At 43.9% G+C, this 23442-nt stretch overlaps 1 protein-coding gene across 7 annotated transcripts in view; it reads left to right on the top strand.

Moving 5' to 3' along the window:
* Window positions 1-23442, top strand: part of ADCYAP1R1 (ADCYAP receptor type I) — a 190053-nt gene that overhangs the window by 95477 nt on the left and 71134 nt on the right. For all 7 annotated transcript variants that reach the window (XM_054016617.1, XM_054016618.1, XM_054016621.1 and 4 more), the window contains one exon: window positions 11979-12086. In XM_054016617.1, the coding sequence (XP_053872592.1) occupies window positions 11979-12086 (108 nt within the window). The remainder of the gene's footprint in view (window positions 1-11978; window positions 12087-23442) is intronic.

Consider the following 23442-nt stretch of genomic DNA (forward strand, 5'->3'; position numbering starts at 1 on the left):
CCTACAAGAAGTAAATAAAAAAATTATGATAAACTTAAGAAAAATGTCCTCATCATTCTCCTCTGGGCTTCCAATTGTGCCCTATTGCCTATGACTGTCTTGTACATGCCATAAGATCTTTGAGAGAGTGACTCTCTGTATTTTGCTTCTTGCAAGAGGTCAAACAAATTCTCAGTACACAACATTTAATACCTAATTATTAATAAATCAGCAGTCTTCTCCCTTAATAGAAGGTCTTGCATTAGCAGGCCTTTCTTCTACAATGTATTCTGGAATTTATTTGGTGATTTTTTTTTCTTTTTACTATCCTATGGTTTTAAAAACTGAAAAGTGATTTTTGGATGCTTAGAATGTTGGGTGCCCAACTTGAAAGACCTTCAAGGAGCCTGATCATCCGAAAGTGTGGACCCCATCTCTGTAAATCAAGCCCCTTTTTAGGTGTCTCAATTTGACCACCAAAACTCACTTAACTTTTAAAAATTTAGGACCCTTGCTCACATACTCATGTATGTCTTTGACTACTGAAATAATGTTATTTATATTTCAGTGGGAAGCCCCTAGATCACATTCACCCTACCTATAAAAGGCCTTATTCTTAGGATGCCCTTTAAAAGCTATTGTGCATGGCTGAATTTAGTTTAAATATGCTAGCTCTCAACATTACATTTCCTTTGATATTATTCTTCTGAAGCATCTTGACCTTGAAGATGATATTGTAAAGCAATGAATGATGAGATGAGTAAACTCATAGAGCATTGTAGAACAAACTGGTGGGTTTCATCTCTGGTCTGTAATTTAAATGTATTTTTCATTTAAGGTAATAATATGGTTATTGTAACTGGTTTAAAAAATATAGACCAGATCCTTGACATCACTCCAGTGAAGTCAGTGAAGTTATGCTGACTTTCACAAGCTGAGAATCTGGGTCTATATTTGCCATGTATCAAAATTTAGAGAGAGAGCTGCAATGACATGGCTGTTTCCCCGGCCTGTGCTTGTGTGAAGAGTAGGGTTAACACTATCGCGAAAGAGGTCTTTGTCATTGCTGTTCAGACTGAGTTCTGAGTCCTTTTCTCTCAAGGACTGGTTCAGATATGAAGGGGAGTCTTTGGCTGCCAGGAATAGCAGAGCAAAAAGAAAGCACATCACTCGGAGAGAGGCTGCATTCAAAGCTAAACATTGGGAACAAAGCTTCTGTGAGCCCTGGGGGGGGATTGGAAGGCTTTTGGTGCTGTCTCCTTGGTTTTAAAAAGATACGTTTCCATAGTTTTCAACTTGTAGTGAAGTCTTGCATCTCTAGACACATGTTGTCTCTTTGTTCAGCAGTTTACAAGCCAATTTCGTCCTTGGTGTAAGCCCTTGCTTAATTTTACTGGAATTAAACCAACGTTGAATTTGGCCCTAATTGTTTTTGGCCTAATATAGAATTGCCATAATAATTATACTACAGTTGCATCAAAGGGGCCCAACTGAGATCAGGGCTCCATTCTTTTAGGCACTGCACATACACACACACTGAAGAGCTTTCAGTCTAAACTAAGAAAGGATGGCAGACAGAAAGTGTTAGGATCTCCCTTTTACAAAGTGGGAACTGAGGCAGAGAGAGATTCTTGGTAAGTCTACACTGCTGTCAGAGTGTGATTGCAGCTTGTGTAGAGGTATCTGAGATAGCTTTAATCTAGCTCGCTCAAGTCCTGGAGCAGTTAAGCTATGGGAGCATGGGCTGTAAAAATTGCCCCAAATGCTTAGTTATTATTCGGGCAGCTAGCCTACCTTGAAAATAATGCTGCCAGGTCTTCACTGCTCCGCTGCTAGATTAAAGCTCTCTCAGGTATGTCTACACAAGCTGCAAATTGCACCCTGTGATTGCTGTGTACCCATATCCTAAGTGATTTGCTTGAGGTCATCCTAGGAGGCTTCAGCAGAGCTGGGAATGGAGCACAGATTTCCCAAGTCTCACACGGTGCCTTTAACCACAAGAACATCCTTCTGAGTGCAGCATGTGCTTCTCTTCTCTTCATCTGGGCCATGCCTCTGTTGTTGTTGTTGTTGTTGTTTTTGGTTCGTGGTTGGTCATCCAGCACTGAGAGCAGTCAGTGTCAAACAAATCCTAATAAACAATCAGGATTCAAGTGTAGGGCCTTTCTTTAAAACATACACCCCGCAGTGAAATAATACACTTCTCCAAGCTGTTCAAAACCAGGAAGTGGAGATTCTTGGATGTAGCATTGTCATGAATGTTTCAGCCCATGACTTCCAGAAACGGACACAATTTCTTGCTTAACGTTTCCTTTGTACAATGCACCTCTTGCCTTCTTTCCGTTTCCCAGAAATGCTGGATTAAAAACGTGCCCAATTGTGTCTGGAGGACCCACAAGGAAGTTTTTATTTTGTTTTGACATGGGGGAGCCATATTGAGTCCCGAACAATCTGCCACAGATGTGCAGCACAGGGACCCTGACAGCAGTGGAGTGTTTCAAGGGCTGGATTTAAAAAGAGGTGCTGCCTTTTACATTGGAATGTGAAGAGGCTGTCAAAAGCCCTCTCCTGAGGGAGGCACTGGAAACTGCTCACACAAAGGCTACACTGATGAGCCTGATTGTGTAAAATTAAGCTGCAGACCTGCCATGTTTTGTGTGAGAGTTCATGGGTTCAAATCCCAGATGAGTCCACACTTCTGTGACAGCTGCCGTTTTGGCCAACACGGTGGGAATTGAACTGGAGACTCCAGAGTTCAGAGTATGAGCTTGAGCTAAAACGTCAAGCTTCCCGATTGAGGACTATGACAGAATCATATCCTCTATGGATCAGGCACAGGAGGGAGGCCTGTAACACACACTCAGCCTGTGGGTTATGGACACACTTAGCTTTAAGCTCATGAGAATTGCCACTAAAGTCAAGGGAGCTACTCAGTTCTTTAAAGTTAAGCATGCAAATAAATCTTTGCTGAATTGGGACCTTCAAATGGATCCCCAGACTTGATTGGACCCTTTCAACGATACTGTAATACAATTATTCACTGGTAATACAGGGCTGGACGGTATTTTCACAGGATATTATGGTCACTACTGGGATTATTTGCCTCCAGCCTGATGACAAAGTTAAGAACTAAAGCAATGAAAGAATCAGAGCTGAACACCAGTGTTGCAAAAACCAAGGTTTGAGAAAAAACCTATTGGCCTGTAGGAGATGATGGGGTTGTGGGGAGATAAGTAGAGCATGTCTGCTTTTGAGATGCCCTTTACAAGGACAATGTTGGTCATTGGTTGGAAGAATAAGAGGAAACCCGACCTTTACTATATCAACGATGGGACAAGACTTCATCTGGTGTTAATCAGCATAGATTCATTGACTTCAGTGGAGCGGTGCCAAAGCACACCAGCTGTGGATATGACCTTAAATCTTCTACCCAAGAGTTGTTTGACTGATTGGATCGACAACCAGACTGCCAGTAGTGAGTGGATAGTTGTATTTTGCTACTTTTCTATCTCTTTGGGTCTCTGGTCAATATTTCAGCAGGAATCTAGAACACAAGAACATAAGAATGGCCCTACTGGGTCAGACCAAGGGTCCATCTAGCCCAGTATCTCATCTTCTGACAGTGGCCAGTGCCAGGTGCCCCAGAGGGAATGAACAGAACAGGTAATCATCAAGTGATCCGTCCCCTGATGCTCATTCCCAGGTTCTGGCAAACAGAGGCTAGGGACACCATTCCTGTCCAATCTGAGTTTATTTTTTAATGTAGCGGATCTATGTAACTCTAGCTGGCACCCATTCATCTCTCTCTACGCCCTCGCTGGCCTATGCCATGGTTTGGGAAAGAGATCCCAACCCATCTGGGTTTTGATGTATTTAGCCACCTAATCCTGCCCTTAGTGTCCACACTCACTTTTCTCCCTCTGAAGGTCAGATGGAATATTCCTTCCCTCAGCGGCATCAGCCACCGTTTGCTTATCTGATTATCTTAAATAGAGGCCTCATTTATTTGTATAGGGTAGAAAACAAATAGAAACAAACCAATAATGGTAAAGAAACACATATAGCACGATCCTAGTAGCATCTGTACAGCAGCTGTAAAGCTTGTGTCCCAGAGTATGAACATATTACAGAGAGCAGCCGTGAACAAAGTTTTGCGGTCTCCCAGCCTTAAGGCTATCAGGGCTTCTCCTGGCTTGACAGCTTAGAGCCTCAGCACGTGTCTTGTCTTAGTGCCAGATCATGAACCCCTTACTTGCACTGGTGAGCAGTTACTCACCCAGGTGGTCCTCTTGAGTTCAATGGGCTAAATGTGATGGGATTATTGGGGTGAGTGACAGGTCACTTATATGAGTAAAAGATTCACATAATCTGGCCCTGAGCAATGTGTGTGTCCTCTCTCTGCCGCTACCTTTTTCTTCTTCGTTTATCGCACTCCCTGTGATCTGGCAGCAAAGAGTTTGTCCCGTTCAAATATTCTTTTCGCGGCATGGGGCAGCAGTAGGGTTTACTGGGTACAGTGGAGTAGATACAGGAGGCCTATGTCCTATTTCTGGCTCCAGGGGTGCTGGAACAATTTGTGTAGTGGGGGTGCTGAGAGCCATTGAACCAAACTATAAATCCTGTCTATAATAGAAACCACTTCAAGCTAGGGCAGAGGTGGGCAAACTTTTTGGCCCGAGGGCCACATTGGGGTTGCAAAACTCGATGGGGCCGGGTAGGGAAGGCTATGCCTCCCCAAACAGCCTGGCCCCCACCCCCATCTGCCCCCTCCCACTTCCCGCCCCCTGACTGCCCCCCTCAGAACCCCTGACCCATCCAACCCCCCCTGCTCCTTGTCCCCTAACCGCCCCCTCCCGGGACCCCCTGCCCCTAACCGCCCCCTCCCGGGACTCCCTGCCCTTAACCGCCCCCCCGGGATCCCACCCCCTATCCAACCCCCCCCTTTCCCCATCCCCTGACCACCACCCCCAGAACCTCCACCCCATCCAACAGCCCCCTGCTCCTTGCCCCATATCCAACCACCCTGTCTCCTGACTCCCCCCCCGGAACCTCCTGCCCCTTATCCAACCCCCCGGTCCCCTTAGCATGCCGCTCAGAGCAGCATGTCTGGCAGCCGTACCGCCTGGCCGGAGCTAGACATGCTGCCGCTCTGCTTGGCAGGAGCGTGCTGCTCCGCCGCCCAGAGCGCTGCCCACGCAGCAGGGAAGGGGGGACAGCAGGGGAAGAGCTGGGGGCTAGCCTCCTTGGCCAGGACAGGATGGTCCTGCGGGCCGTAGTTTGCCCACCTCTGAGCTAGGGGGTGCAGCAGCACCCCTAGTTCCAGCACCTATGTCTGGCTTTCACTGATCTTCTATGTCAATGTGAGCCAATCACGTCACCTCTCTCTCTTTATCTTTCTTTGCCCCTGCCTGGAAGCTAACTAGACATTTCTTGCTGTGTGTTTGTACAGTGCCTGTATAATGGAGCTTGGACTTCTGTTGCGCTGATTGCTATCATAATATAAATAATAATGTTAGAGATTCATTAGCATTGAATTTCAAATACAGTATTCTAATTATAGGACTGGAAGGGACCTCGAGAGGTCATCTAGTCCAGTCCCCTGCACTCATGGTAGGACTAAGTATTACAATCCATTTCTCCCCTATTCATTTTTTGCCAAACTCGTGTGGTTCTCATGTTGTGTATGGTCTCTATTACTGTTCCAGTATTTGCAAGAATACCAATTAGAAGAGAGAAAAAAGTTTACCCCACATCCACCAAAAGTGTTTTTTTTTAGAGGAAAAACGGAGCAGGTGGTTTGCATGAAACCTCATTAGTCTTTTTGATTGTTTCAGACACCTCTTGGAAGAAAATGTCTCATTACTGTGCATATTTACATAGCCCTTGGTTTTGTATTGACTGTCATATAGCACTGTATTATAGAGCATATTATTTAATGTCTTAAAGATTTATATGACAAATACAATTCCTAGTGGGTGAGCAGACAGTGGGCATCCCAGCCTACCAAAACTAACAATGTGTAATTTGATCTGGATTTCTATCTTCATCATCCTGATTATATAATTAACCTTTGCAAGTTGATGTCTTTGAGCCTTCTGGAGAATGAGGTTTGTGTTTCTCAATAGCAGACAACAGCATTCTTAGAGGAAAGCCCTCATCTGGCAAATGGACTGATGCAGGCAGACAGGTGGCCTCAATTAGCAATTTCTTCAAACCCCAGAAAAGATTTAGAGAGATGATTTGCAGCAACATTGGAGTGTGCTGTGGTCAGCAAATCTGAATAAAGTTTCAGATGCCATTCCAGCATTATTTAGTGATTTCATATTGCTGTTTGACACTATTTTAAGTATATTAGGAACAAAAAGAATCCTAACGTTGGTAGGAGTCCATTACTAGATGGCATTTGACTTGGTGCAGTATCATATTTTGGTTTAAAAGGTTAATTTTGTATCAATCGTGAACTAGATTAAAAACTGGCTAACTGACAAGCCTCAAAATAGAAATGTAAATGGAATAATCATGGAGTAGGTATGCTTCTTGTGGGTGCCCCAGGGATTAATATATGGAGATATACCTATCTGATAGAACTGGAAGGGACCCTGAAAGGTCATTGAGTCCAGCCCCCTGCCTTCACTAGGCAGGACCAAATACTGATTTTGCCCCACATCCCCTAAGTGGCTCCCTCAAGGATTGAGCTCACAATCCTGGGTTTAGCAGGCTAATGCTCAAACCACTGAGCTATCCCTCCTCCCTTTGGCTCTTGCGCCTCTGCTATTTGATATTTTTTATCAGTGGCCTGGCGGAGAACATAAAATCAGAATTTACAAAGTTTGCAGATAACACAATGATTGGGGGAGTGGTAAATAACTAAGAGGACAGGTCACTGGTATAAAGTGAACTGGATTGCTTGGTAAACTGGATGCAAGCAAACAATATGTGTTTTTAATATGGCCAAATATAAAAGTGTACTATCGCGTTGTCTGGAATGGCAACAACTGTGAGTGCCTACCTCAGGGCGGGCTGTCAGAAAACAGGGCAGACACCCCAAATTGGTGGTATGTTCTATAGTTAAATTTCACCAAGCCAGTAACAAATGTGAACTCCTGGATCACTGTACCAGGCTTACCATAGAGTCACAGACAGTCCTCTTGGACTTTCCAGCCTATTTTGCCACCCAGACAAACTGGACTTTGTGATAAAAGGTCACTTACGCCAAAAATCACAGCACATCAGGTTGCCCCCAGTCCCAAAAGACCAGTCTCTTACCCCAGATCAATTTGTACTTTATATCTTACACCAAAGACAATGCTGGTAGCCAATTCTATAGTAAATTAACTAAAGATTTATTAGCTAAGAAAAGGAAATGAAAGTTTTGAGAAGTTAAAGCAGGTAAAATATATGCACAGGTGAGTCACCATTTGTAATTCCCAATGGTGGCAGAGATGTAATAAACTGCCAGTTTCCCAAAAGTCTTTTCATGATACCCAGATTGTCTCTGGAAATCTCTGCTTTGCATCTGGTACACTTCCCTGTACGAATCCAAACAATCCAGTGATGAAGGATCTCTCCTTGAATCCATTCTTATAGCTTCTTCTCAGAAAACAAGCTGAAGGTGTCACTACTGACAGAACGTGAGGAATGCATTTTGAGTCTTTGACCTGTGATGGTCACCCACAATGACCACTGGCTTTGAAATGAGCACTTTGCTGTTCAAGTTCTTCATTTGAATTCCACGAGGCTTCTTTCTCCTTTGATGGGTTATTTGGTTACAGGGGTATACACAACATAAACGTTTGCTATTATATTATAAGAGGATACAGAAAAGTAACATCCTATTAATTTTCATTAAGTTTAAACACCAAATATACTTTAACAATTACTTTGATCTATACTAATACACCAGTGAATTGAGCTGGGGTTTCGGCAGGAGCTGGCACCTGATCTGCCAGCGTCACATGTACATCCTAGGAACAAAGTTCAGGCTGTCCTGATAGGATGAGGTCTGTAGCCTGGGAAGCAGTGAGTCTGAAAAAGACTTGGGGGTTATGGTGAATATGCAGCTGAACATGAGCCTTGTGGTGTGATGCTGTGGCCAAAAGGGCTAATCTGATCCATGGATGTATAAGCAGGGGAATGTTGAGTAGGAGTAAGACGGTGATATTTTTCTCTGCTACTGCCAGTGGTGTGACCACTTCTGGAATACTGTGTCTAGTTCTAATGCCCAGAAGTCAAGAAGGACGTTGATAAATTGGAGAGGGTTCAGAGAAGGGCCACAAGAATGATTTAAAGGGTTGGATAACATGCCGTATCGTGACAGACTCAAGCAGTTTGATCTATTTAGCTTAACAAAGGGAAGGTTAAGGGGTGACTTGATCACAGTTTATAAGTTTAAAATTTGTTAATGGGCTCTTTGATCTAGCAAACAAAGGTCTAACACGATCCAATGGCTGGAAGTTGAAGCTAGACTAATTCAGGCTGGAAATACTCCACACACAATTGAGATCGATTAACCGTTGGAACAACATACTAAGGGTTGAGGTGGATTCTCCATCATTGGCAATTTTAAAATCAAGACCGGGTGTTTTTCTAAAAGATCTGCTCTAGTTCAAACAGCAATTCATTCAGGAAAGTCCGATGGCCTGTGCTAAGCAGGAGGTCAGACTGGCCTTATAATCTATGAATCAGTGTGACCCACACTGTTCAAACATCTGACCCAGACACTCATGAAAGCAATCTTTACTAACCCAAGTCAGCCATTATATGTTTTAGGATCTGCCCTTTATTCAGTAAGAAATCATAAGGCCTGATCTCACTACCATTGAAGTCAGTGGAAAAACCCACTGAGCAAGTCCAGTCCTGTGGACATATTTTCTCAGCTGATGTAAATTAGCATAGCATTTGAGGTCAATAGAGCTTTTTTTATTTACTCCAGCCAATGATCTGCCCTGTATTGTATCTGTACCCAAACGGCAACAATGGCATTCTAAAGAATTGTCTCCTTTCACTGAAGGTCTTTCTTTCACTCAGTGTGAGAGGGAATTTAGCAGCAGAGCCCTTCAGATAAGTACAGAGCTCCCTTTAAAATTTGATAAGATTATGTACTCAGATTCAACATCAAATGCAAAGAACCAGAAAGCAATCCTGCAATCGCAGAGAGCGTTAGATTTTCTGTCCCTTTCTTTTCATACAGAGGCAGAACACGATTCCAATTTGAGGGCCTCTTGCAAAATCATTTTGTGGATATTAATTGGGAATTTGAGGGATTTCTCTGAACTCTTCTGCAAACTGGCAAGCCTTCCAGGTTTACAACCCTGAAAATTGGGGACTTAAAATTTAAAGAATTTCATTGGAGGTCATGCTAAAGAATTTCCTTGCCAGTGAGATGCTCCTTGGAAAATGTTCAGAGCTTGTCATGTTTCTGACAGCAGTGCTCAGGAAGGAACAGGAGCTGAGCTGTTTTACCTTATCTCCAGCAGCTAATAAGAATGAGTCTTTTTTTCTATTTTTTTAGGGGTTTGTGTTGCTGCCCATAATCCTAAACAAACAAGCAAGCAAAGTTTGTTTTACTTGAATAAGAAAAAAAAGATGCTGGCCCAGATTGTCATCTGCATGCTATGGGACAGATGGATTGAAATCAGTGGAGGATCCAACCTTCTCTCTGCTAAGCACAGTTGAAGATGGTGGGCAGAAGTAGTAGGTTATGGTATCCCAGTTCTGGAGCCAGTTTTCTGCCTGCCCAATCCCTTGCATAGTTTAGAGCAACCTCAAGGATGCTTTAAACTACAGTGGCTGGCTCTGGCTCTGGCTCACTGGTTAAGGACTGCCTGAGGATGGGGGTTATGGCTGGAGCACCACCAACTTAAAAGCAGGAGAATGTGGAGTAGAAGTCTGGAGGTGATGTTACCACTGTATACAGCATTAGGGAGACCATTGCTGGAATCCTGTGTCTTGTTCTGATGTCAACACTTTAAAAAGGATGTTGACAAACTGGAAATGCGTTCAGAAAAGAGCTAAAGATTGACTCGAGATCTGGAACACATGCCTTGCAGTGATTGATTGACTTCTGAAGCTCAATCAATGTCGTTCATCTGAGAGAAGGTTAAATGGTGACTTGATCACAGCCTATAAGGCCCAGATTTTTAAAGGTATTTAGGCATTGCTGCATTCAGTGTAGCAAGGCCTACATGATTAGATGGTGAGTCCCATTTTTATAAGTGACTTAGGAGCTTTTTCTTATTGAAAGTCAATGGGACTTATTCTCCTAAATACCTTTGAGGATCTGGGTGTTAGGAATCTAACTCCTATTGAAATCAGTGGGAATTATGCACCTAAATACCTTTAAAGACCTGGCCCTACTTGCCTAAATCACTTTTCAAATTGGGATTTAGCCATCTAAATCCCTTATGCCTTGCAATGCTGAGCAAAGCAATAGCTAAATGCCGTTAAAAATCTAAATACCTACACACGGAGATTTCTGATCGTGATCTGATCTTTAATCCAGCAGATGAAGGTATAATAAGATCCATTGAATGGCTGGAGGTTGAAGCTAGAGCAATTCAGATTGGAAATAAGGTGCAAGTTTTTTAACATTACAACACTTTACCTGGAGATGGGTCTATTCTCCATCACTAAAGGATATCTACCTTAACCAGAAATAATGTGCTGGATGCAGGGGAAATATAGGGTGAGGTTTTCTGGCTATTGCTATGCAGGAGGTTGGACTAGATGACCATAATGGTCCCTTCTGGCCTTAATATTTATGAATCTAATACTACCTGCATGGGAGGTGGGGGAGGGGGAGTACGGGTTGCTCCCAGGGAGACCACCTGGCCAGTATTTGACTGGCCTGTCTGTTTTTTTTTATGGATTTGCCAGTTGCCAGAAAAATAATTTAATCCGCTGTGGGTTTTTTTTTTTTTTGCCTGGGTCTAAAGATTTGCATTATTTCTGTGTCCAGCTAAAGATGCTGCCGTGTTCCCACTTCTGCAGTTTAAGCAATAACAGATCAACACTATTAAAATGACAGCAGCTGTCTGCCCACCAACATGCAAGTGCACCGCCCGTGTGTGTGTGAGAGGGTTTGAGTCATGCGAGTGAGGAGACGGGTGATGTTCTCAATCTTATCGCTACGTGTTCTCTCTCTAGATACTATAAGTGGCTGTTGAGGGGGTGGAGGGGCGGGTTGTGGAGTTGCCCTGTGGTTGGGGTTGCAGTGGGCTTACCTTGGGGGGAGGAGATGCTGGGTTTTTTTGCATTTCAAAGGTGGTAACCCTAACTGCCCCGTGGTAGCTGGGGACTATCCCACTCCTAATCAGTGCCTTGCCCTTACGCAGGGAGCACAAGGTGAAGGAGAAAAGGCTCTTGGGACTAGACCATCAGAAAGTATTTAGACTCCTATTGTCCATTGAAATCAGTGGGAGGTAGGTGCCTAAATACTTTTGGGGAGCTGGGCCCTACACTCCCACTCCCAGACCCCACCCTCATTTTTCATGTAGTCCTTAGTCAAACTCCGGCTGGAGTGACTGAACCCAATCCTGAGAGGTGCTGATCTCTTGGCGTGTTTCCGGTCTTCAGGACCTCTCAGGTTTTATTTGCCTGAGGGGAAAACTGATGAAAGGCCTCTGGATTTGGCCCATTGTGTTCACTGATAGCTACATTAGAGCAGAATGCCATACCTGGGGGCCAGACTCTCCGTTGGAATAAATCGGTGCTGCTTGATTGGCACAGCTTAATTGGCTTCAATTTCTGTCCACAGAGAGCATGGCCCCATTATCGCTGTCCCGGTACCATAGTAATGCCTCCTGTTTAATACTGTTGCAGTCAGTACAAAGTAACCCCACCTATTTTAAGCCTATATGAAAGTGTTTCGTCCTTTAAAGTAATGGACAGTATGTTTATGGCTGTGAGATGGAGGTAACGATAAAGCACTACAGCAAATTGAAAGGGGATTGGATTTGATTGCAACTCTTCCCTTATTTTTCTCTCTCTCTCTTCTATAGGATGCCCTGCGATGTGGGATAATATTACATGCTGGAAGTCGGCGAGTGTGGGCGAAATCGTCTTTGTCAAGTGTCCTGCTCTGTTCAGTATTGTTAACTCGGAAGACGGTAAAGTGCTCGTCTCCTTTCTTCATTTGTTCCATAGGGTTGCTCGATTCAGCAGCCTTTTGCTGCTTGCAGTCATGCTGATCGTACAGCCCAGCAATTGGTACTATTAGAGGGGCTCAAAAACTCTTTAGTGGACTGGGGCTGCTGGAGGGCTAGTGTGTAAACCATACGTCAGGCTTCCAGGATTTGTGTGTGCGTGGAGGAAAACCTCACATAATATACAAGATGAGAGGATCACTACACTAAGGCTAATTACAAAATAGAAATCTGTGCCCTTAGATACCCATTGAAACTAATGGGAATTGTGATTTCTGTCTAAGGGCCTTGTATTATTAATCCAAAATTAAAAAAAAAGAGAGAGAGAGAGAGAGACGGGTCCTGAAGTCAAAACTCAGGGTCAGATTCTGGTTGGCCTCATGCATGTGTGTGGTGGAAAGGGGGAGAGGGTAGAAGGAACCTCCCCTCTCGCGTAGCCCATGTAAAGTTCAGGAACAATTCCAGGCCCTTCATTCACCCAAGGGTGGGGGTGGCTCTATTTATGCTTCTATAAGGGGTGGAAATGGGAGGGACCATGGTCCTACCACCCCAGGCATCTGTCGGTGTAGTTGGCTGGTGGTGCAGTAGGTGAATCAAGGGTAGCAGTAGCAGTGACTATGCAGCCCGAGGCATTCAGGAGACTGATAGCTCTTGGTGTTCCCTCTGGGGCAGTACAGCTGTACATCATCTTCAATGCAGGATTGCGCCTAACTATCCCAATCAAGCCCTCAGTCCTTCCTCATGCAAAACTCCCAATGAAATCAATGGGAATTTTGCCTGAGTAAAATCTTCAGGACTTGACCAAGTTATAATTAACTATTAAACTATTTAGTCTGATTATTGACATCAACGCACCGGAAATAAGGTTCCCACTTGAATGCATGAGAGAGACAGACTTTCAAATTTGTTTGGCAAGTTTTGTTTTTAATAATAATCCATTAACCACATTTTTGCTGCTTAAATAGCCCAATTTTGGACAGTTCCTCCCAGCACCAGTCCTTATCCAATGACGTATCCGTTAAATGGCAGCTCCTGTGGAGAGGGGTGCTAACAAAACTCGATCCTGATCCCGACAGCTATTCTGCAAATTTTTCACGTACATTCTTCTATAGTAAAGTCCACATTTGCACCTGCAAACACTCTACAGAAAAAGCTTTGTATATCTGAGCAAGTAAGGACTTCATGCACAAATACATGTGTGTGCTATACCCCATTACACTGTTGTGCTTACTTCAGTGTCCTGGTCATTTATTCTTGTAAAAACGCTACATAGGATTTTATATGTCTAAATGTCGTCCCAAAGACCTTGTTTTTGATGTCCTATAATATATAAGACCAGCTGCAGCAGCCTTAATAGTGCTGAGGAATTGGTTCTGTAGTGACTCAGAGATGCACTCAGTAAATCATCAAAGGCTAGTGATGATAGCAAAACAACATGCCAGAATTTTATGGAGATAACACAGGCAAGAAAATTCTTGCTCTCTCCATGGATTTCTGACCAGCCTAAGACACGGATACCCGGCTGCATCAGCCACACACAGTCACTCACTCAGTCTGATGGCCAAACTAGTTCATTCAGGTCATCTCCAGAGCAGCAGTTACATTCAACCAAAAGTTTTCCCAGTACAATAATCATGGGGTGCTCGCGCTATGAAGGCAGAGTGATTTTATGATGTTTATTGTGCACCAACTGGCGGCTGATTTATCATTTTCTTCTGATATAATTGTAGCAGCCCGGCTTTCAATAGAGGTTCTTGTCAGAAGATTTTCTATTAGAAGCCCCTATTTTTGAGTGGTTTGTAATGACATTCTTAAAATATCCTTGAGCTGGAGCTTGGCAACGTAGAAGATCTTTTCTTTTTTTATGCCAGTGCACTGCTCATGGATGTTGCCGGTTTGGCAATGCAGAGAGTGACGTCCTGTTTGTCTACAGCACAGGCAAGATTTCTCTATATTAAACATGCCTCAGTCCCTAACCTACCAACTGGCCCGCGCCATTATGAAGGTCAGTCCTGCATTTATTAACATTCCACCCAAATTCGGTGCTCTCTCTGCCTTGGGAATAAACAACTGCGGAACTGCACTTACAGACAGAGCTATGTACCACAAAGGGACGAATCCAGCGGTACTTTTAAATCTTCTGCATAAATACTTTTGTGTCCTGCATTTAGGATTTTTGTCACATGGTGCCTTCTGCAGTTGGGCCTTGGCTGGTTGAGCTCTCAGCCTTGACCTGGAAGGGTGAGAAGAAATGCAGTGTAAAAACCCATTCAGCCCGCTTGGTCTCCATGCCAAAATCACTAACAAGGGCCAGGTGGCCTCACTGGCAGTTATCATGTGTAAACCTGTCCAACAGAAGCAAGTCCAAGACCTGCCAAATCATCAAGTAACCAAACAGTTATTAGATCGTTAACAATTTGAGGCCACTACTAACTCAGACTGGCTTTGTACTAGTGACCCAAAGGCGGAAGAATCTACATCCATTTCAGATCCCCACGATCTTTTTGTATCATCCTTACAACTTGTTTATTTTTACTTGTCCAGTATTTTTGTTTCAGTAGGAGCAGAGTGGAGAAATAGTCACGTTTACATGACTGTTCCGTTTATAAAGGGTTGGTTAATCACCGGACATAACGGGATATGACATTTCACGTGAGATGAAAACAGTAACCAAAATAATGAGGAGTCCGGTGGCACCTTAAAGACTAACAGGTTTATTGGGCATAAGCTTTCATGGGTAAAAAAAACACTTTATTTTTTACCCATGAAAGCTTATGCCCAAATAAATCTGCTAGTCTTTAAGGTGCCACCGGACTCCTCGTTGTTTTTGTGGATACAGACTAACACAGCTACCCTTCTGATACTAGTAACCAAAATGATATTTCATGATCCATCTGGCTGAGAATTATGTAATCACTCCTAAATCTCTTCTACTCTAGTATGTTAAGGACAGATCAAGGTTTCTGAGCTGTCACTCTGCTGGGATTCCAGGATGCAACATTTCTTTCTTGAAAATATATTTGTGACCTCCATCCATCAATCATCCATCCATCAATCCATCAAGAAACCTTGCTTTCATTTTATTCTTCTAGGGGAGGTTATAAATCAGAGAATTGTAGGACTGGAAGCGACCTCAAGAGGTCGTCTAGTCCAGTCCCCTGCACTCATGGACAAACTGGAGAAATGGTCTGAAGTAAATAGGATAAATTCAATAAGGACAAATGCAAAGTACTCCACTTAGGAAGGAACAATCAGTTGCACACATACAAAATAGGAAATGACTGCCTAGGAAGGAGTACTGTAGAAAGGGATCTGAGAGTCATAGTGGATCACAAGCTAAATATGAGTCAACAGTGTAACACTGTTGCAAAAAAAGCAAATCTCATTCTGGGATGTAGTAGCAGGAGTGTTGAAAGCAAGACACAAAGTAATTCTTCTGTTCTATACCACACTGATTAGGCCTCAACTGGAGTATTGTGTCCAGTTCTGGGTGCCACATTTCAGGAAAGATGTGGACAAATTGGAGACAGTCCAGAGAAGAGCAGCAAAAATGACTAAAGGTCTAGAAAACATGACCTGTGAGGGAAGATTGAAAAAAACTGGGTTTGTTTAGTCTTGAGAAGTGAAGATTGAGTGGGGGCATGATAACAGTTTTCAAGTACATAAAAGGTTGTTACAAAGAGGAAGGAGGTAAATTGTACTCATTAACCTCTGAGGATAGGACAAGAAGACTGGGCTTAAATTGTAGCAAGGGCAGTTTAAGCTGGACATTTAGGTTTAGGCATAAAGTTGCCGTTTGTCGTGATTTTTGTAGTACAGTGCCAGTGTTGACTCTGCTGCTGACATGTCCTAGTTTACTGGCCATTCAAAGCATCCCAGCTCATCTTTGGTAAATAAATTCTGGTGATTATGTGACAAAGCTGTGATGTTGCACTGCTGTGTAACAAAGGCGGTCAAGGCACTACAGTGAAGCATCTTGGTCCCGCTGGATGTAATTTAATGAGCTGTGATCCTCAATAGTACTGTTGGCCTGTTTCTTATTTTTCATTTTTTCCCACCCAATGAAAATGCTGGCTTTCAAAAGAAGTCTGTTGAAGTCCAGAAAACACCCACAATTCTGTTTGGCATGACTGAGAGGTTTTGGAGCATTTAATTCTGTCGGTCCAGATTAGTAGATCAGAGCTTGAGTAAAAACTAGTACAAATGACAGCATGCAGTGTTCAGGGATTGCCATCTGCTCGGCATTGTGACATTTATTTATTTAGCGTGTGCATCATCGTCTAGCCAACGATGGCATCTTCAGTTCTTCTAGGCCACTGCTGAACCTAGTCAGCAGGCATTCCTCGACAATGTGCATCATCGTCTGTGTTGTGCCACAGCTGCACAAAGGGCTGTCACAAAAGCTCCAGCGATGCTAGTTGGCTGCACAGAGACCAAAAGATAGCGATGACTGGCTCTTGCCGGGTCTTCTCTCTAATCAGAATGAATTCCCCTCCCCCCACAAGTGCTGAACTTAGGAAGCTATACACTGCATTAAAAAGAGCATGATTATAATACATTTATTTACTGTATATAAAAACAGAGAAAGTAGTTTAGATAGATAGTGTGTAGTGTGTACCACCCATAAGAAACTCTCTAATTAAAGTTAGAGTTCTATAGCATCAGAGGGGTAGCCGTGTTAGTCTGAATCTGTAAAAAGCAACAGAGGGTCCTGTGGCACCTTTGAGACTAACAGAAGTATTGGGAGTATTAGCTTTTGTGGGTAAGAACCTCACTTCTTCAGATGCAAGTAATGGAAATCTCCAGAGGCAGGTATATATCAGTGTGGAGATAACGAGGTTAGTTCAATCAGGGAGGGTGAGGTGCTCTGCTAGCAGTTGAGGTGTGAACACCAAGGGAGGAGAAACTGCTTCTGTAGTTGGATAGCCATTCACTGTCTTTGTTTAATCCTGATCTGATGGTGTCAAATTTGCAAATGAACTGGAGCTCAGCAGTTTCTCTTTGGAATCTGGTCCTGAAGTTTTTTTGCTGTAAGATGGCTACCTTTACATCTGCTATTGTGTGGCCAGGGAGGTTGAAGTGTTCTCCTACAGGTTTTTGTATATTGCCATTCCGGATATCTGACTTGTGTCCATTTATCCTCTTGCGTAGTGACTGTCCAGTTTGGCCAATGTACATAGCAGAGGGGCATTGCTTGTTCTATAGCACTTACTCTAAAATACTATGGAATTCAATGGCAAATGAGATCCTTTCATAGGTGTTTTGAACCAGCATATAGGGTTCCATGGCTGGGATAGAACTAATCCTGTTGGATGGCTAAAATATTATTTGGGAACCATTTCCTTCACTATTAAATGCTATAAGACCTTTTCATCAGGGCAAGGCGAATTCCATCCCATGAATTGGGTGGGGAAAAGAAGTACTAATGGTCTGCTTAAGGCTTTCACCTCACTTCTACAATCCGCTGTAACCCCAGACTTGTCTCCAATGTGTCCTGCCCAAGTTTTATTATCGTGGTGAGCTAGAAACCACTGACACTCGGCTCTCCCACTGCAGGATGTGAATAAGTTCCCATTAAAACCAATGGGAGTTCACATATTCTGCCATAAGAGAATCAGGCTGCGGGTCATTCCCATGTCTACTGCATTACAGTTACAATAGGCATGGCTGCTTCCTAGGCACGGGGATTAGCTGTGGCAACTAAATCTGTTGGATTCAGGAAATATTCTGTGGTCTTCCGCATTTTGAAATACATCATTCTTTTGACAAAACCAAAGATGTCAGAAAGAATGGAAAAGGAAGGTGTGTGTGTGTGTGAGAGAGAGAGAGAGAGAGAGAGAGAGAGGAGTGTTGTGCTATCCCTATATCTTTCTCAGGACGAGTTATGTATGGAAAAGGGCCCAATAAGCCCACTACTTATTCAGATACTGTGACATGTCTATGGTGTCTCTATCTATCTCTATATATGATCACATGTAGATAGATCTTATATACTTTGTCTTGCCCAAGCTGACAATTGCTCAGAACGTTTGCCAGCGACAGTATCTCTTACTTTGGCTGCTTTATTGTTGTATTACTAGCTGAATGCCCATCTTGTCACAAAGGTGTGGCAGCTGGGCCACATAATCCACATCTGTGCAGTCTCCTGTATGCAATCAATGAAACTGTTGCATGTAAATTAGCTGTAGAGTAAAAGGGGTGATGGGCTCAGTTACCTCTGAGATTACAGTGGTTTGGACTCTTGGCATTGCATAGATACATGTCTTGCTGTCTCACCGTGGAATTCATGAAGTCAAAATGGCTGAAAATGTTAAAATTGCTTAGTAACAGACCACAGATCTCAATGGTGATTGAACCTGGTGATGTTCTGAACAAAAAGAGCTCTCCACCATGCTTGTAGCTGTTTCCATTGCTTCCCACTGACTCAGGAGACATTCTAGGCTTCAGAGTGAAATAGACAGTTGACAGTCCCGGGATGTTATTGATAGAGAGAGGCAATAAAGCTGACTATTTAAGATCAGAGACTTTACAAGCTATAAAATGTAGCTAGAGAAAATACGCATTTCTACTGAGCCCAGAGAAGCAAGCTTTCTCTGTTACCAGCCGAAATTAATGTCAGCATTGCGGCAGTCATGCACCGCTGGCAAATAAGTGTGGCTAAAGAATCAGGTAGCTGGGGTCTGACTTTTTAGTTCAAATTTCTCTCTTGGTGGATTTTTCAGACTCCTGTGAGGGAAACTGACATGGGAAGCAAACTCCAAAAACAAGGAATCTCCCAGTCCACTAGAGTTCAGATATACAGACCACTAACAAAATACTGCAGCTGAGCACAACTAGCATCAGGATACACAGGGAAAGAGGTGGCCTCTTTAGATATCCAGAACGTAGGTCACACAGGGCTTTATACTGAGTTTGACACCAACATCTTGCATGGCACTCAGAAGCAAAATCCGGAGTAAAGCAAGCTGTTGCCTTTTACTGAAACTTTTGGGTGTCTTTCAAAGATAACCCCAGACAGAATGCCCTTCAGTAGTCCTGGCTAGAGTTGATCAAATGCCAAAAAAACCCACCTGTGACGAGCTGTACCAGGCCCTTTGATGCCCCTGCTGGAGGCCTCAGGGTTCTACCACACCCTGCCCCAGGAAAAGGAGCAGGGAATGTGGGTTCTCCAGGCCTGCCTAGAAAGGCTTCAGGGAAGCAGCCAATCTGAGCTCAGCAAGCTCAATTAAAAGGAGCGGCAGGGCTTGAGACATTCAGTTTGCTGGCTGGGACCAGAAGGGTGAAGAAGGAAGGACTGGAAGGCTGTGAAACTCTCCAGGCGAGTTGGCCTGAGAGAGACCCTGCTCAAGCAGGGAACAGACAGAGAACCCTGAGGTAAGGGTGAAGAGGAAGGAGCTATATGGGAAGTGGCCCAGCAAAGAGCAGCAGTGATGGAGTTAAGTGAAGCAGCACATGGCTGCTATTTGTATGGTCCCTGGGTTGGGACCCAGAGTAGTGGGTGGGCCTAGGTTGCCTAAGACCCAAGAAGGGGATAAGGCTTGTTTAGAGGCCCAAGTGAAGGGCAGGACTTAAAGAGCCCCCTGGGAGAAAGCCCTGGAGGCAGTGCACTACACCAGGCGGATACGGACTTAAAACTAGCCCAGAAGGGGCAAAGAACTGAGCCCAGAGACAGGGCTGCCGATAGCAACCAGGGCACCGTGATAGGTCCAGTTGGACTTTTATTACCCCGAAAGGGGTTTGTTTGTTCATGCATAGAGACTGTGTTGGCCAGAGAGCTGGCCACTGAAGACCCACCTGATGCGGTTCACAGCAAGCCCAAAGATGGCACTGGAAGAGAGAGAGAGAGTGTGGTCAAGTTTGCACCTGACCAACAGAAGGCACTCCTGAGAGGACAGTGTCCCCAGTCACACCACCCTTACTTGAGAGAGAAGGTTACAAATTCCTGGCCACGGGCGGTGTTAAAGAATATATTTGGTCACTGCTAACTGTCTGAGATTCCAGATCTCGGTGTAAACTCAAAAGCCTGTCTCTTCCACCAACAGAAGTTGGTCCGGGAAAAGAGATTACCTCATCCACCTTGTCTCTCTGAGATTCCAGGAGCATTTCTGATTGGGGTCTTGATGACTTTTTCTTTGAGGGAAGCCAGACTCCTGCATTCTTGCAGGAGGACATCAACAATTGCTATTAACAGGAGAACACTTCTTTCGGGCTGGTCTTTCATCACCGGTGAGTTCACAGATGGAGACCATAGCTCTCCCAGCTCCTCTAAACAAGCAAGAGGGATTGAAAGGGTTGGTTAATCACCGGACCCTGCTCCCACATCACCAGGCAATCCAGTTGGGGAGGGGGGTAGGAATTCACAGCAAAGAAGGATCACCTCTGTATCCAAGTAAAGACTATCCAAACTTCCATACAGTGCCCTTGGTCTAGCCTTGGGAGATGCTGTGTTAGAGGACAAGAACATTTTGCTGGCCTTCCCCACAACTCTGGCATGGGAATGTAAGAGGTCTCTGTGATCAAACACAAAGTGTGATGACCACCACCAGTGCTCCAGCCTCTTCTCACTGCTTCATCAATTCACCAGTGTGTGAAAGGTCTCTCACAATACCCTATCCGAGCACAAAGGATCATCAGAATGTCCTACCAGACTCTCAGCAAAGTGCACCAGCCACTGAATAGTGTCTGCCCTTGGAGAATTCCAGGCAGAAATAGGAATCTACACCAATGCCCTCTCTAACCTTGCCGAGCTGCTGCTTTCCATAGAAACTGTAAATGAGACAACAAGGAATCGCCCTCTGAAAAGATGGAAGGTGAGGGAGCTGGAGTACTTACTGTGTGGGGATGGACTGAGGACAGTGGAATCAGCAAGGAGAGGGACAGGTACAGTGTGCAAGAAGGTGAGCTTAGCTATGGGGAATAAGACCTCAGAAAAGCTGCTGACTAACCGGACTGCTGTTCCCTGATGCAGCTTCGCAAGCTGGCTGAACAGATTGCTGCAGGATCTCATGCACGGCACAATAGGCGAGGGAGGAAAAAGGCATCTTGTAGCAGCAGCTACAAGAAGTTAGCTCTGATATTTATTAGCAAGTGTTAACAGTACAATCGGTGCTGTACAAAACACAGGAGACATGGTCTCTGTCCAAGAAGCTCACCCGCTACCTAGGTGGAGAACACAATAGAGAACGTCTAGAGAAAGTTTTAGAGTGGTAGCTGTGTTAGTCTGTATCAGCAAAAAGAACGAGGAGTCCTTGTGGCACCTTAGAGACTCACAAATTTATTTGGGCATAAGCTTTCGTGGGGTAAAACCCACGTTGCCACAAGTACTCCTCGTTCGTTTTTCTAGAGAAAGTGTTATCCATATTCTGTCCCTCTCTCTTCCCCCCCTCCCCTGACATTTATATAGGGGTTGATCCTGCACTGACTGAAATCAATGCGGGCTTTCCTATTGATTCCAATTGGCTCAGGATCATATCCATTTGAGGGTCACCTTTTGTGAGCTGACCCTGTAACCCAAAATACTTAATGAGGGAGAACGAGAATAGGAAAAATAGGTTATCGAAGTGCTTTGGAACAACATGAGCCCTGACTGCCTCTGTTCCCTCTAGCCATACCTGCTGCACCACGAACAAAGGGTTAAATAGAAGTTATCCCCAGATAAACATGTACACGAGGTAAACCAATCCCTAGGCCAGCCAACATAGAGAGCAGGGGGGAGAAAGTCGATTTGCAGAAGACAAATTAAAAGAATGTACTGAGGCTTAAATGCATATTATATACTATTTCTTGGCTTCTCGGGCTGAACGGAACAGAAGGCCATTAGAAGTTACTTGAGAATTATGATTCACGTACATCAAGGTGGTAGCGAGGAGGTAGTTGTGATGGTCTATCTTCAATAGATCAATGGCATTTCTCGTTTGTGAAAACTCTATTACATAAATGACCAAAAAAGAGGAAGGATGTTCTTGTGGTTAATACAGGAGACAGATTCAGGAGATCTGGGTCCAATTCCCATCTCTGCTGTACACTCCATGTGACCTTGAGCAAGTCATTTCATCTATATGCTTTGGTTCTCCCATCTATAAAATGATAAACAGTACTTCCGTTGTCTGTCTTGTCGATTTAGATTGTAAGTCTCTGTCCCAAAGTGTTATCTCTTACCATGTGTTTGTATAGCCCCTAGCACAATGGGACCCTGGAGTTTGTTTAGGGTCTCTAGGTGGTATTGTGATACTAGTAATTATAAGTAGTTATAGTGATGATGAAAGATTTTCTGTAATTTTGAAAAAGTGGCACTTCATAAGTATCAGAGTTGGCCATAGATTGTTAGGCCAAAATGCTGTTCATGTGCAGAGAACACGCCTTCCAGGCTGATCAATATTGTCTCAACGATTCCTTGTACTCCCCCGTTGGTCTGCCGGTATCCATCTGTTGTCATTTGTCTTATGCTTGGTTTGTAAACTCCATGGGGCAGGGACTGTCTCTTTTTGTTCTGTTTGTACAGTGCCTTGCACAATGGTCCATAACTAGGGCTTCTGGGAGCCACAGTAATACGAATAATAAATAATAGTAATAATAACCAAAGGGACCACCTGATCATCTAATCTGAGCTGCTGCACATCACAGGCCACTAAGCCCAACCCAATTATCCCTGCATGGATTAGACTAAAAATATCACGGCCCTCTGGAGACTATAAACTATTGTGTCAAACACTGGACAGACCTGTCCATCAAACGATATACCAGACAAGTAACACTTTGCTGAATGTATGATTAGATGGAGATTATTAGACCCACTATAGAGCTTATTGGCGTGTGTAAGCAATTACTAATTGAATAATAAATGTTCAAATACATTATTTGATGGATACCGTTCATCAAGGCTTGTGCTGTTACTTACGACACATATAGCACCGACTTCAATGTGAGCCATGACTGTAAGATTTTAATTGAAATCCCTAACGAAGAGGAAGTGCTATTGATTCACTGATTTTGTTTTTGAAAATGTGTTTTCCCTGTAGTGCCTTTGATGAATCTAGCCCATTTTAATCATCTCAATGTGTTTCCTTTGATTTATTTGAAAAGCCTAGTGCACCAGAGCCCTCATTGTCCGTGTGCTGAGAATAATGTAACAGGAGGACTCGGGTGGGAGCCAGGAGAGCGAAATGTTCTACAAAAAGGCAGCACATCAGCTGCAGAATGGTCATTGTCTGGGTCTTCAATGCAGTTCTTCTTTTTTAGCCTGAGAGTTTCAAAGCCAAGCTGTGCTTCACTGGGACATGGTGTGGATGCTTCGGGACTAATTCTGCCTGACCTTATACCA

This window comes from Malaclemys terrapin, chromosome 2, assembly GCF_027887155.1.
Source record: "Malaclemys terrapin pileata isolate rMalTer1 chromosome 2, rMalTer1.hap1, whole genome shotgun sequence".
In the NCBI taxonomy this organism is placed as follows: Eukaryota; Metazoa; Chordata; order Testudines; family Emydidae; genus Malaclemys; species Malaclemys terrapin.